The sequence below is a fragment of the Nymphalis io genome, chromosome 1 (assembly GCF_905147045.1).
Source record: "Nymphalis io chromosome 1, ilAglIoxx1.1, whole genome shotgun sequence".
Lineage (NCBI taxonomy): Eukaryota > Metazoa > Arthropoda > Insecta > Lepidoptera > Nymphalidae > Nymphalis > Nymphalis io.
Genome location: NC_065888.1, coordinates 9,501,047 through 9,516,111, shown reverse-complemented (window position 1 = coordinate 9,516,111; position 15,065 = coordinate 9,501,047). Strand labels below are relative to the sequence as shown.

Here is a 15,065-nt window from a genome sequence, read left to right as displayed (position 1 = left end):
GGTTTGGACTGCCGTATCGGAGTTGAATTTTTTCCTTGTAAGAAGTTGTCCAAATTCTAAAATCTAAAATGGTAATCTGTTGGAGCAAGGTCCGGGAGGACGGTGGATGTCACAGATATTCCAATTGTAGCTCATCTAACTTAGAGGTTGTTTGTTGTGCAGTTTGTGGTCTTGCGTTTTCGTGAAGCAGCAGTGGCCTAGAGCGATTGACCAATCTCGGTTGTTTAGCAGCTAGTTCTTCCTTCATGGTTTGCAGTTGCAGACAATAGATATCTGCCGTAATCGTTTGGCCAGATTTTAGAAAGCTGTAGTAAACGACACCGGCGCTAGTCCACCAAACACTCATAAGTAACTTTTTCTGAGTCAATTTTCGTTTAGGGCAGGATTTGGCTGGGTCTCCAGGGTTCAGCCATTGCGACGAGCGCTTCGATTATCGTACAGTATCCATTGTTCATCACAAGTAATGATTCGATTTAAAATCCCATTATTGCGTCGGTTGAGCAAAGTAACACAGCAGTCGACGCGTATTTGCAAGTTAGATTTACTCAATTCATGAGGTGACAACGATGAGGTGACAACGATGGGTTCGTTCAAGTTTTGTTACTTTCCCGATTTGCTTCAAGTGGATTATTACAGTTTTATTACTTACCCCGAAGCCTGCAGTTATCTCTGAAGTGCTTTGTGATAGATCCGCTTCCACAATAGCCTTTAATTCTTCATGTTCCACTTTGGTCTCCGGCCGTTCACGGGGTTGGTTCTGAAGGTCGAAATTTCCAGAACGAAAACGTTGAAACCAAAAACGTACCGTGCTTTCTTTTGCGACATCAGCACCGTACACATCATTAATCCTTCGAGCTGTTTCTGCAGCACTGGTGCCAAGGTAGAACTTGTACTCGTATATATAAAGATATTTCATGTTTTCCATTGTACGGTAATAAGCGACGCCAAAGAAAAAAATAATGAAAAAAAAAACAAATGAATGACTGTTTTCAAAACTCAAATGTAATAATAATAATAATGTTCTCCAGACCAATTTCGGCTGCGGCGGCTAATCTCAAGAGAGATTAGCCAACTACGCAGGAGATATTATAGTGCACAAGTGTGTGCGCAAACCCAGGTGCACTCTCTATTCCCTAACTCTCATAATCCGATGGGACGGCAATCCGACACGACCGGAAAGAGTTCAGGCGCAGGACCAACGGCTTTACGTGCTTTCCGAGACACGGGAGTGTACACACTTCCAATTTCCACACTCCGGGCTGCTACTGAGAATTTTCTGACAGAAAATTCTCAGTAGCAGTTTGCATATAAGTAAGACAGTGGCTAAAGCTTGTCGAATGCTTGGTTTTGTGTTTAGAACGTCGAAAGATTTCAAGAAAACTAGTACCCTAACTCTTCTATATAATTCCTTTGTACGACCTATCCTCGAATACGCTTCCACTGTTTGGAATCCGCATTACAAAACATACATACACCGATTGGAAAGAGTCCAAAATAAATTTATAAGATTTGTGCGTTTTAAGGAATTTATACATAATAATGAATGCTTAATTACGTTATCACTCGCTGACAGAAGAGCGATCAGAGATCAAATATTCTTATTTAAATTAATTAATAATTTAGTTGATTCCCCGTTTCTCTTAGGTCGTATTAGTTTCCGATGCTCTCGAATCACCACACGTAAGTGCTTACTTTTTAATCCGTCACTCACCCGAAGCAAGTATGCGCAAAATATATTTGTATACAGAGCCTGCACCGATTACAATAAACGATTTAGCGAAATTGATTTTTTTACAACAGAGAATGTTAATAAAATAAGAAAATTATTGAAAGAATACTTGTTTAATAAATAATTAATAAAATTGATATTTTTTTGTAAATTAATAATGTATATGTATATTGAATCAATTACTTGCCATAAATTGATGATTTATGATGTTACTTTAATTGTTGAAATCAAATTTAAATATTTTTAATGACATTGTTTATATTTATGTTCATTAATATTATTGTAATTTAACTTCTTGATTTTTTTTTTTTTTTAACTTTGTAATTAGTCGATTTGATTGTACTCGTAGATTGCATTGTATTTTTGTCTCTTTCTGTTGTCTTTTTTACATGCATACTCTAACATTTGTACTATTTTTAAGTGGAAACTTTATTGGTTTATGATTTAGTAATAATTCCTTAATTCTATGTAATAACACACTGTATGTTTCCCAAATATAAATAAAATAAAATAAAATAAAATAAAAAACCCAATAACTTTTTATTGGCCCGACCTGGGAATTTAACCCAGGACCTCCGGGTCTGCAGCCTTATATCAAGCCACTAGACCAACAAGGCAGTCAACTCAAATGTACCAGTGTAAATGTAAGTAAATGAATTTATAAATTTGAATTTGGAATTCTTAACCTAAGAGGAGATATTTCTGATCAAAATGGTCAGCACGACAAAACGCTAATTTCATATGTAAGGACCTAATATTATGGTATCATATAGATAAAACAATTTATGTTTTTGATTAACATAAAGTGCCTGTATTATTATAATAGCAACCTGATATACCTAATAATTGAACCAAAAATACAATAAAAAATTAAAAATTCTATCTACAAGTTGTAGATAGTATCGATATCCGAGAAATAGTTATTTTTAAATACAGACACTATCCAATTAAGTTATAGCGTAATGGCCTAATGTGTGGTCACAAAGGACACTTCCTTCAAATATCTTTGATTATCTAGTCCACCCGTTTCGAAGACAACTAAATCATTACACGCTGACGGCTAACAGGTGTGTCTTGTAAAGAGACATTGCATACTCGGGTGTATAACTAGATTATAGTGTCAAGGGTTGAATTTGCTTAACACATTTTTGTAAATCCTTCCCGATTGATATTATTTATTCCAATAAACAATTTTGAGTTGTGAGACGACTACGACTTCTGTCACATATTACGGGTAGGTATTTTAAACATACCTATATAGCCTATTCCAACCACTAGAGGCGGAAAGACAAATAAACATCTAATTGAGGCGATATCAGTGGCCGAGATCTTGGATAATCTATCATATTCATTATGGATTCGCTAAAAAATGTCAATTTAATGGTCGATGCAGTTGCTATCGGAACTTTGGAAGTAAAATTAAAGTGGATGTACGTAGTTAAATAAAATGGTGTTGAATTATAAATAAAGATATATTAATCAAGAACTTTTGTGCATAATATTGCAAAGCTATTAGCAAATCGCACAGAATTTCCTACAAACGAGGCGTGAAGAGGCATCTTGCGGGCAGGCAAAGCGGGGGTGGCTAATGCAGTAGTACATTCTTCCCGACTACTGGCCCTCGTTGCGTTTAGACTCCACTACCACTTATCATCAGGTGGAGAAGTAATTTGCTTTACTGAATTTTATTAAAAGAATATGTATATCTAAGGTTTGTTTATCTATATTCCTTCTTCGATAAGAATAGGCTATGTGTATGTTTTTTGAATCAGTTGCTATTATCGCTCTGTTGTGATGATTGACAGGACTACGGAAAAAATTGAGTCTGTGTTATGTTATATTTGTCACCGTGCATCATCTTGTTAAAAGCAACACACCCTGGAATCATTTATGACTTAAATATAACATGACATAAAATACTCTTAAGTTCAAAGATTTTATTGTAAAACATCAGTTGTACTGGAGACGTTTTGCTTCAGCAAAATAAGTAATAATCTAGGGCTTTTAACCTGTATTGTTTACTGAATTTATAATTAAATATGAAAGACTTTTCTAAAAACATGTGTTTCTAGGCCCACCAAAAGTTGTAATATTTCAAATAGATCGCATTTTTATTTTATTCTGTTAAAAGTTACTATTTATTTGGCTAATAAAATATTAACAATTTTAAAACATGATATCATGGAAAATTGTAGCGGCTAATTGTGCCACTGAGTGTATTTACATTAGATATTACTGTCAAGTTTATTTAATTATTGAACTTAGCTTAGGAAGTAGAGAACACATACATAATTATTAAAAACACATTAAACATTTTTTAATTGTTTAGTAATGACTAAAATAAAGGTATACATTTTATGAGTACATATACATTTTTAAGTTATACAAAACAATGAGTAATTTTTTTTTTCTAAATTAATTTTGAAATATTATTTAGTCTAATTTTATATTATGTCGATTATGGTTATGGACCAAAATTAAACAAAATCATTGGTTGCTTTATTAATGTAGTCTTTAAAAAATAAATTTAATAAAAAAGACTATGTTAAGCCATATAGGCTTAGGTATCTTTTTTAATAAAATATTATTTTTTACGGCGATCCGTTTTGTCTTTTATAGAATAATTTTATTATAAACTTGTTGTCACAAAGACAACAAACTTGACACAACAAAAATGACACATGACAGTTTTGACTTTAGTCTAAGCGTTTGCGGCTTTTTGCCTGTGTATTAATAATATTTTGGTGTAAACAATTAAGTTAAAACATTAATGTTTATAAAAAAGTTTTTCAAATGAAGATGAACGCTACTAGTTTGTATGTTTCAACTTGTCGTTTGATAATTCTTGCTGATGCAGCAGATAAAAGTTCGTGGACAGACTTGTTTCGTTTGGTTCCTTATTTACGACAATCTCTATCGTGTACTGTGTGTGGAAATTTATTAAAAGAGCCCTATACTCCAACAAGTTCTGCCTGCCAACATCACGTCTGTAAAAATTGCAAAGGCGGGAGAAAAAAGTTAAAACCATCGTGTAGTTGGTGCAAAGATTATGATAACTATACCGAAAATTTACAGTTACGCATACTTCTGCAATGTTACAAAAAACTTTGTGAATATTTTATGGGCACTGAAACGTACAAAACGCTATTGGAAGAAGATGAGATAGCAGCGGGTGTTAATGGTGGCACAGTCGCTAGTTCGGGATTAATAGATTTAATACAAGAAGGAGCGGGGTTTAACGACGACTACAAAAGCACGGCGGGTCTCTCGAAATCTGCCTACAGTATATTGCCCTGTGTTTATACTAACTCAGCATCTACACAAACTCAAGCAGCATCAACATCAAGTAATTCTGATTCAAGATCATCTAATAAAGATTCTCCAAATTCTAGAGCTATTTCAAATGGGTCCCCACTTTACTCTGTTATGTATGCAGGTTCGGGAAATAAAATCACAATCAAAAGGAAAGCAGTTGATGAAACAGATTCAACACCATCTGAAACCAGTCCCAAAGAAAGCAAAGTGAGTTGGTTAATTTAACTAACAATATTTAAATACACTTTATTTTAATAATAATTTGTTTTATTTTTAAATTACAGTCAAATCAGCTCGGTTTTAAAAAGCCATCAAATAGAACAAGAAGTTCATCTAGCAGTAAGAGAAAAGGATGTAGATGTGGCAATGCAACCGCCACACCAGGAAAGTTAACATGTTGTGGTCAAAGATGTCCGTGTTACGTAGAAAGTAAACCATGTACTGAATGCAAATGCAAGGGATGTAGGAATCCTCACAGACCTGATGGAATGAAGGTATTTTATTCTGACCTATTGGTCAAATAATGGCAAATAATGTTTTTCTTAATTGATCTATGACCTAAAATGTAACAGTATATATACTAACAGTTAAAGTATTTTAACAAACATTAAAAAATATTAACAAAAATAAGTATTTTTAATAGATGATAATAATTTACATCTTTGTTCATAAAATTAGAAAATCTGTTCATTAAATAAAATGCTAATGAAAATAAATTCATTTTCTAGGTCAGACCTCATATACCTCAACTAGATACACTACAACTAAGTCTAAGCACCAACCCTGACAGTTCACCGTCCTGTTCAGGCTCAATAGACAGCCTGGATACAGACACCCTCACAATGGAAGCCATGGAAGAATCTTTGACTTTCACCACCGATCTAAAATCATCTGACATTAAAGGTATATTTAATCATAGTTCATTAAGGAAACCCATAGTTTTTGTTGGCATATTTTAACAGAAATTATATGTATCAGCTTTCATATGTGATTAAACAATATTATATTGTTATAGTTTATGTAACAATTATTTATCCTAGAAGTCCCTTTAAACAAAATTAAATAAATTTTCATAGCACCTATAAACATAAAGAGACCTGTAATATATTCTTTTTAATTTTTTAATGTTATCTATGGCAAATATTAATATAGAATATAAATGTATGCCACAGATATTATATTTAGTTATTTCTTAGTGTAGTATTTAATATAAATTGACTATACTTTCTAGTATATACCAGTCAGTTGCAAGAAGTATCGCCTTCATTGCCAGCTACAATAATGATGGATGAAGAGTTGCCTGGGTCACCTGATGACGATATGAGCTCGCCTCAAGATTATACCCAGTGCTCTCCAAGGGATCATGACTTTGATGCTGGATCACCACAATCAACAGAAACACATGATGTAAATAGTGATATAGAAGTTGATATATGACAACAGCTGTCTCTTGCTGGTGACTAGAACTATTTTCCTTCTTGGTGCATAAAAACTTTGGAAGGTAATCCACAGACGTACTGCATGTCGATACATGTGGAACTAGTCACCAAAATTTATGGAACTATTGTGAATGTGAGTGTGTTATAATTTAAATATGTCAAAAATTCTAATAAAATCACTTCACTTGATTTAAAAGTGTTTAGAGAGGCTTTTGGTCTAGGATTGTATACAAAAAGCTTGGAATTGAAATATCACTAAAATTAATGTATCCTTTTATAGTTCTCGAATTAATTGCACAGATAGAATTTATGAAAATAAATGTCAAATATTTTAAAGTTGGACTTTAAAAGATTGACCAAGTATGTGAGAACCTCACATAAGTTTTTAACTTATTCTTAATGTGGGATTTAGTCTAATGTAATAATTAGCTACAAATAGTAAATGACATTAATTTTTTGTATGGATTGTATGTTGTATTCTACAGCCGTTGTTGAATGTGTTCAGTTCTTTACTTGTTTGTCATATAATCAAGATCAATATAATTTACACAAAACCTTAAAAAATAAAAAATCTCATATTTTAAAAATGATACAAAAATTATGTTTTCATACCAATTTCAAATGTTTATATTTAAAACAGTACAAAGTTAAATTTCTTTATATTTTTCTTTAATCTTAAAACTACTTTGGGAACAAAAAAAAAAGATTTTTTTCTTGGTTTAAACTTCATACAAAAGCTATTGTAATGTAAAAAATGTTTACTTAAATTGGTCTTTTCATATAAGAAATATTAAGTATTGAAAATATATTTAACAATGTTTTGTAAGAGTATGTGCAACGTCCATTTAAAAATGCATTTTAACATATTCGAATTATATCATTACTTTTAATATTATCCTTTCAATGAAATTTCTTTTACTCTTATGTCAATTGTAAGATGATGGAATATTGACTAGTGTGGTAATAAAAAAAACATATTCAAGCTCAAAAATCCTGCACTTAATAGATTTAATTTGTAAACGTGCGTTTAGTAAATTTTAAATGATTAATTGTTTATTACTTGTAAATAATAATTGTCAGTAGGTCAAAGCGACCCAGTCTCCATAAAATAATTAAGAAACGAAATACAAAGGGTCCTAATCAATCCTTACCTATTTTAAAAGAAGTACATAAAAATGTATATACGTTTTAGAATATAATTTTAAAGTTTCTTCTTAAAATAGGTCTGTTATAAATCTATAACTAGGTTCGATAATATTTATTGTTTTATATTTTAATGTATTTACGTGCAATGAGTATTTTTTTATCGGGCCTTGGCTTATTTTAAAATGTTTTTTTTCTACATGTAATGTAACCAGATGTTAATTTAAAACAATAGATGAACCCATAGCTTGTTTTATATAACTATTCTATATAATGTCTACATATACGTTAATTATTTTTGTTTTTATGAAATTTGAAAATATTATGTCATTTGATTTCATGTGATTCTATTAATCTATTAGTTCTTGTTAAAAGGGAACGATCAAGTATGACCTAAGCAATTTTAACCTAAATTTAAATTTTGTTCCATAAAATTTTAGATTTCGAATTAATAAATAAGTAGTGATAAAAATAATTATAAGACTTCAAAATATTATTACATCAAATTCTAAGAACACTCATTTATTGCTAATAGAAAAATAGTCTAGGGAAATAATTTTACTACCTAATGGGTATTATTTTTGAATAATTTTATTTATTTTTTATTTGTAAGGTTTATTAAACCCTCCTTCCCGCTATAATATTCTACAAAAAAAATGTTCACCCTGCTTACATAATACTTGAATGTTCCCTTACATCCCTGTTTAAAATTGTACTGATTATAATTATTCTAATGATTAAGGTTATTTTAATAGGCATTTTAATATTGAGCATTAAATTTATAATATTATTAAAAAAAATCGCAAATGCATTGGTAACATGGCTGAGTACTTATGTATACTCACAATATAACAGACGTCAATAAGTTATTCGAATTTCGAATTGATTTGAAATATTGTGAACAGTGCCTAGTAATTAGAAAATAAAAAATTAAAACAAATAAATAAAATATTTGAATTATCTATTTTTCAAATTTTAATTAATTAACTTCTAAATATGTCGTAATTTAAACAATATATTATAAATTTCTCATTTGAAACCTTTTATTATTGTAATACATTCAGTTTTAATGGTGAGAAATATCAAAGTTAGCTCGGCCAAAGACGATATATAATTATTCATAGCGTTGTTTTTATGAATTAGAAAAAAAAAAATATTTAACCTCACAACTACGTTAAAATAGAATAAGATAAGAAAAAGTGTACATTTTAATGCCAATAAATATAAAATATTAAAAACAATTACTGCTAGCTGTAAGTATATGTGAATCGACGGACACACTAATATTGAGTATTATAGTGTGCAAGTGTCAACTATAAGTGAATCTGTGATATCATTATCACCGAAATTAATTTAAATAATTTTGGCGTTTTTAATTATTAATAATTTATTTTGGCATATACAAAGCACTCAAGTACAAATAAAATTGTATAAGATAGTTGTATAGATATCATACATTTAATTGTAATTACGTTATTAATAATCATTAATGCCACTATTATCTTACTTTGTGAATGAAATAAAAACAAATTATTTTTGTTTATCAGAACTTTTATTTACTTATATAAAATTCAGTTATGTTTATTAAAAATATATTTTGATCAAACTTTTAAAAGATGGTCGACATCAAATTAAGTAAGTATTCATTTAAACGGTTTTTTTATTGTTCTCCTGACTGTTGTAACCTTTCTCAACATTGTCGTTGCACATCCAAATCCTATTGAATTCACGCTTTAGAACAGATACGAGGGCATATTCCGAAGTGAGAAGTGTATTATCTCGGCTGCAATTAACTCTATTTACTTCGTAATCCAAGGACCCGACGATTGCCAAAGCATCAGGGCAATTCGCGTCGATTAATAAAAATTCGTGTTCCATTTTGACTTCTGAATTAATAATTTTGACTTCAATACCACAGTCGAAGAATGATTGCAAGCATATCAAATCGTTAGTTCCATGGACAATTATTCTTACTTTAGTGTGATTATTCTGATGTACGCTTAGAAGACATTTCGATATGGTTTCGCTTCTCAGGGTAGGCACACACACATCAACAGTTTTGCTGGCGTGAACGATTATATAATAAATACAGCAAAGATTATTTAAACCCACTTTTTTGTTTTGTTCTTCATTTTCTGATCCGTAAAACAAAATTTCATTGATTGCATCGTTTTGTTTGTTCACAGTTATGACGGCAGTTATTTTAACGATTTTTGCGGCTATCCCCCACAAAATCGAAGTACTTCCATATAAAACACTTATCCAATGTGCTGAATTCATTTTTATAATTATAGGAATGACGGACGAATTAGTATTTGCTGAATTACAAAGTGATGTTTCATTAGTTTTTTAACTACCTCTTAATCATTTATAATACCTCCTTATTCCAAACAAAACCAAGTAGGGTAGATCCTGGGTTATCTTAATAAAGCACTTTCCTACCTTCTTTTTTATTTAGTTGTAAACAAACCGATTTCGGTCTCGGCGGCCAATCTCAAGAGGGATTAGCCAACTACGCAGGAGATATAGTGCACAAGTGTGTGCGCAAACACAGGTGTACACTATTCCTTAACTGTCGCAATCCGATGGGACGGCTATCCGACACGACCGAAAAGAGTACAGGCACAGGACCAATGGCTTCACGTGCTTTCCGAGGCACGGGAGTGTACACACTTCCAACTTCCAGACTTCGGGCTGCTACTGAGAATTATTCTGACAGAACCCAATAACTTTTTACTAGCCTGACCTGGGAATTGAACCCAGGATCTCCGAGTCTGCGGCCTTACATCAAGCCACTAGACCAACGAGGCAGTCAAACTAATATCTATTTGTTTGTAGGACAAGACTGGAAAGGTATCACTTTTCATATACCTAAAACCGCCAAACAGCACTACTGTTATACTGTTATATACCTGCAGAATATATGGTTTAAGTATTATTTTTATTAGATACCGGTAATTAGTGGGTAAAGCTACCACAGGTTCGCCATTTAGATTCTACCAAAAAGAACCTGCAGAAAATACTATGCATCTAGGTAGGTATATAGTTACTCTTTTGTAACATAGGTATAAATTAAATACAGTAAAATTATTATCCATCCCGCATAAGGGTCCGTTCACACAGACCGGCTCGGAGAGGAGAGCAGATTTTTATCACGTTGGAAACAGTGTTTTGAGTGATTGTAGTAAAGTTTATTTTTGCATTTGCACCTTTTTTGTCATTAAAAATGCCTGAACGCGCTTCGTGTGAAGTAATAAAAGGAGCCGACCGGCTCCGCTTGCGTGCTCTTTCTCGCTCGCACCCGCTTTCAGATCTCTTCCAGCCGGTCGATGTGGCGGCTCCGCTCCGGCCAATTCCAAGCGTATACGACCCGGTCTGTGTGAAAAGAAAAAAGCAGGCCGATGCTCTCCGAGCCGGTCTGTGTGAACGGACCCTAAATCAACAAATAATAAATCCATGGATGTGTGATGTGACAAAGTAGAAATATTTACTTAAAGTGTATTATAGTATTTTGAAAGCTTTCGTCACCTTACCCATCGCTATTTCCATAATCACAATATTCATTACACTAATAATACAGCCGAATGCAAATACTTCAATCCTTTCCACCCCTATGATTATAATATAGGCATACGTCTCAAACACCTACATACAACCAAATGTAGACGTCCTACACAATACAATCGAATGCAGTCAACTCACTACTTCCATTCCTTGTATCTTCTGATTTTAAATAAAACATTTATTAAATTTGCAGTTGTTTTTTTAGGTGTAAATATTTTATATCGAGCACTTCCTTTGCCTCTTTTTTAAATAAAATCAAACTCGACGCCTTTATAGCCTAGGCACGCCTTTAAGTACAGTAATGTCTAGGCATTGACGTTTTGAAAACCTCATGAGAGAGCTAACATATTATATTGATTTTTACGTTAGCAAGATAATTAAATCAATTGATAACGACGTAGTTTGAATCTCCTCCATACTGTTCAAATATTAAAGTGAATTGAATTTTAGCCATGTGTAAGGTCACTTTAAAGTTAGAATACCTTCACTGTAGTGTTTAAATTTTGTTAAATTACAGCTATTCTTAAAGCCTTTACATAGCGAGCTCCAAATGCCTCCACTGTCTAAATTTAATTAACTGAAAGAAGCCATGTGTAAAAACTTTAAGAGCGTAGTGTGAAATACCCCTTGTTACTTTCTAAATTTAATTAGCTAAATTTAGCTATATTAGAAGTTATGTTTCCTCAGCGTTTTTTAAGCATTTTATCCCTAAAATAGTTATCAAAAGTCAAAAAGTAAACAGTATAATAATATGATATAAGATTTAAGTCCATTCGAACGCTACAATATCATATCTACATTAATAATATTATGAATCTTTATAAAATTGTATGAAATATGATATAACACAAGTATTAAGCAAAGAGTATGTAATAAACTAGATTTATTTATTACGTTTTAAGGCTGAAGCTTAAAAATATTCGTTTTGTGTTGACATTTAATGATTTTTATGATTTTACAAAAGTCGAAACAAATTATTTTTGCATTATAGCCAAAAAAATTCATATAAATAAATTTAATTGATACAGCTCAATGTCAGAAGTACACCAGACTGTTCTCAGTAATGATGCAAATACACGGCAAACTGTAAACTCTAATAAAGCATCAGGAGATGTACCCTCCAAAAAAAAATCTTCAAATCACAAAAGCAAAAACAGTTTACCCAAAAGTCTACGATACGATTTGGAAAATGCTTTATTGGGGGTAAATATTATAATTTCAAAATTAAATTTTGCTGCTATTATAATTTAAAGTCCGGCTTTTGTCATTGAAACATCTAAACGTACGTCCTATCTAACATAAAAATTTCTCTAGTTGTGTGATGTGTGGTTTGAAGAGATAAAGCCGTATTTAGTTCGCAACAACATCAAGGTGCACGGCGATGCCGGTGGTGGAGATCTGAAACGTTCGTCTGCGTCACCTGATTGCACCCACAACGATCCAGGTAGATTTAATGTACGAGCCTCCTTCAGCTCTTACATTAAATTTCATAATTTACAGAATTTTGAGAAGTTAATATTAAATAATATTCAATGCTCAAAACTCAACTCAAAGGCTAACTAGGCTTAATCACATAATCCAAACCTTTCGAACTATATTTCGAAACTGTGGTAGGTTTAATAATTAAACTTTAAAATATTGTTTCGAAAGTGCTTGTAAAATCCTGTTACAATGAAGTACCTGCCGAACCGAACCGAAACAGCCTGTGAATGTCCCACTGCTGGGCTAAAGGCCTCCTCTCCTCATTTTGAGGAGAAGGTTTGGAGCTTATTCCACCACGCTGCTCCAATGCGGGTTGGTGGAATACACATGTGGCAGAATTTCAGTGAAATTAGACACATGCAGGTTTCCTCACGATGTTTTCCTTCACCGTAAAGCACGAGATGAATTATAATCACAAATTAAGCACATGAAAATTCAGTGGTGCTTGCCCGGGTTTGAACCCACGATCATCGGTTAAGATTCACGCGTTCTTACCGCTGGGCCATCTCGAAGTACCTATATTTTAATATTTGTATTTTAAAAGATCTATTTATTTTATTTATTTAATATAATTTAAATAACACCCATGACCTATAAATACTCTGTGCATTCAATTGGCACTCGAAAAGATCTCCTGCTAGTCTAAATATATTGACATAAGATAGTAACATTCATAATATTATTTGCCATGGTTTAGCATCATCGGCGACGGAATGTAAGTTGTGTAGACTCCTCTTCAATGCGGCTAACAGCATCGAAAGTGCCGTGTCCCAAGCATCCAACGCAACCGCACCCTGTTGTGCTTACAGAGAACCAATCATTACCGGTAATTGCCAGAAAGTCCATTAAATTTAAATTTGTAAACTAAATAAATGTAAATAATAATATAATTGTATAGTATTTCAATTGTATAGTGTCAATCATACTACATTATGTTATAGATTCAACGACATAACTGGAAAAAAGAGACAGTACGAAAACCGCGCAAACGGCGAAAGTGCCAAGCGCAAACTGAACCTAGACCACTCATACCACGCCTCTGTCGTACCTGGCAACAGTGTACAGAAGCAGCTTACACTACCATAGAACCTGTTACAAAAATACCTTTACATTACACCAAAGTTAGTATATATTTTTAAGTGTGAAATGTAGCGATTTCGGTATCAATATGTTTTTTATTTATTTCGGTATTAATATAATTTGTTGTATCATAGGTATCTAATTTTTAACATATATAAATATATTAAAATTTTCAAAGTATCAATTTGCTACACTTTAGACGCAGCTTTGGCATACAAATATTTTTCAAAAACCAAAGAAACCTCGTACCACGGACACGTCAACACAAACTGAGGAACTTGTGAAATATACAAAGAACCACAATGAAACGCCAAAAGCGAATCCTACGTTTTCGAAGTGTACGCGACGTCCTTCCAATACGACTTTTTTAATTCCAAACAATAAACATCGCAATGAAACCCCTTTGTTTAAAGATGTTAGTATACTTTGGTTCAAATATTTTTTTTTAAACATTAACATTTTTTACGCGTTTTATTGGAAGTTCAGTGATTCTAATGGCATCTTTTTTTCAATCCAAAATAGATTTTTTTACATATTGCTTTATTTAATCCCTCTTCCGAACCAATAACAATAACAACAATACACTTTAGCTCTATGTATGCTAACAATTATTTATTAATATTATGTTTGATTATGACACAAATAGACCATTATGAGTCCTTCGAGGCTCTCTGGGGAATCATTTTATGAATTTATTACGAGTCTTGTATTAGCGAAAGTTGTGTTAATAATTGTTCACACATCTTCGCCAACTTGACACCGAAATGAAAATGTTCCTAATACACATGAATTAATGTTCCTTAGACATTTTTCTATCGTTTGTCGTAGATTTTACGTATTTATGATATGAATTCACAACTTTTTGTAACTAAGACTGTTAATAATCATTAATTATATAAATTTTATATATTATAGCAATAGTTTTTCAAGGTAACCTACATTTCAATTTTTTTTGTATGATTGATGATGACATTTTAATTGTATGATTTCCTTTAGGATCTTATCGACATAATAACTGAAAAGAATGATAAAACACTTAAAGTATTGTACACGAGTCCAAGAAGACAAGAAAATCCGTCTGTTATGAATTTATATTCACCATCTGAAAGTCGTCGGAAGAAAAGTCGTAAACAGCAAAGAATTCCACCGTGGAAATAATGCTTTCGAAGGCTTTCTGAAAAAATAATTTATATTGCTGCAAATATTTGTGTATTTGTCATGGTTCATATATACATATGAATAGGTATATCGCACTAATAATTTCTATCCATGGATATACAATGTAATTTTTAGTTTTATTTTATTTTTCGTGA

At 32.0% G+C, this 15,065-nt stretch overlaps 3 protein-coding genes across 4 annotated transcripts; 2 read left to right on the top strand and 1 right to left on the bottom strand.

Moving 5' to 3' along the window:
* The first annotated feature begins 4,464 nt into the window (after positions 1–4,464).
* LOC126775083 (E3 ubiquitin-protein ligase MSL2) lies at positions 4,465–6,997 on the top strand. 2 transcript variants are annotated; one of them, XM_050496962.1, is made up of 5 exons: positions 4,465–5,075; positions 5,166–5,251; positions 5,329–5,538; positions 5,773–5,947; positions 6,276–6,997. In XM_050496962.1, exons 1-5 carry the CDS (start codon positions 4,523–4,525, stop codon positions 6,479–6,481), a joined length of 1,230 nt encoding a protein of 409 aa, XP_050352919.1. In that variant the 5' UTR covers positions 4,465–4,522; the 3' UTR covers positions 6,482–6,997. The 2 variants fall into 2 exon arrangements, with proteins under 2 accessions (XP_050352919.1, XP_050352835.1); XM_050496878.1 differs by having other exon boundaries at positions 4,465–5,251.
* A 2,199-nt stretch (positions 6,998–9,196) lies between these two features.
* Positions 9,197–10,024, bottom strand: LOC126775450 (uncharacterized). The gene has a single exon (XM_050497447.1). It carries the CDS (start codon positions 9,904–9,906, stop codon positions 9,274–9,276), a length of 633 nt encoding a protein of 210 aa, XP_050353404.1. The 5' UTR covers positions 9,907–10,024; the 3' UTR covers positions 9,197–9,273.
* A 2,135-nt stretch (positions 10,025–12,159) lies between these two features.
* LOC126775390 (uncharacterized) lies at positions 12,160–15,038 on the top strand. The gene is made up of 6 exons (XM_050497317.1): positions 12,160–12,393; positions 12,505–12,645; positions 13,370–13,498; positions 13,614–13,793; positions 13,952–14,167; positions 14,749–15,038. The coding sequence occupies exons 1-6, from the start codon at positions 12,223–12,225 to the stop codon at positions 14,908–14,910; spliced, it is 999 nt and encodes a 332-aa protein (XP_050353274.1). The 5' UTR covers positions 12,160–12,222; the 3' UTR covers positions 14,911–15,038.
* The last annotated feature ends 27 nt before the right edge of the window (positions 15,039–15,065 follow it).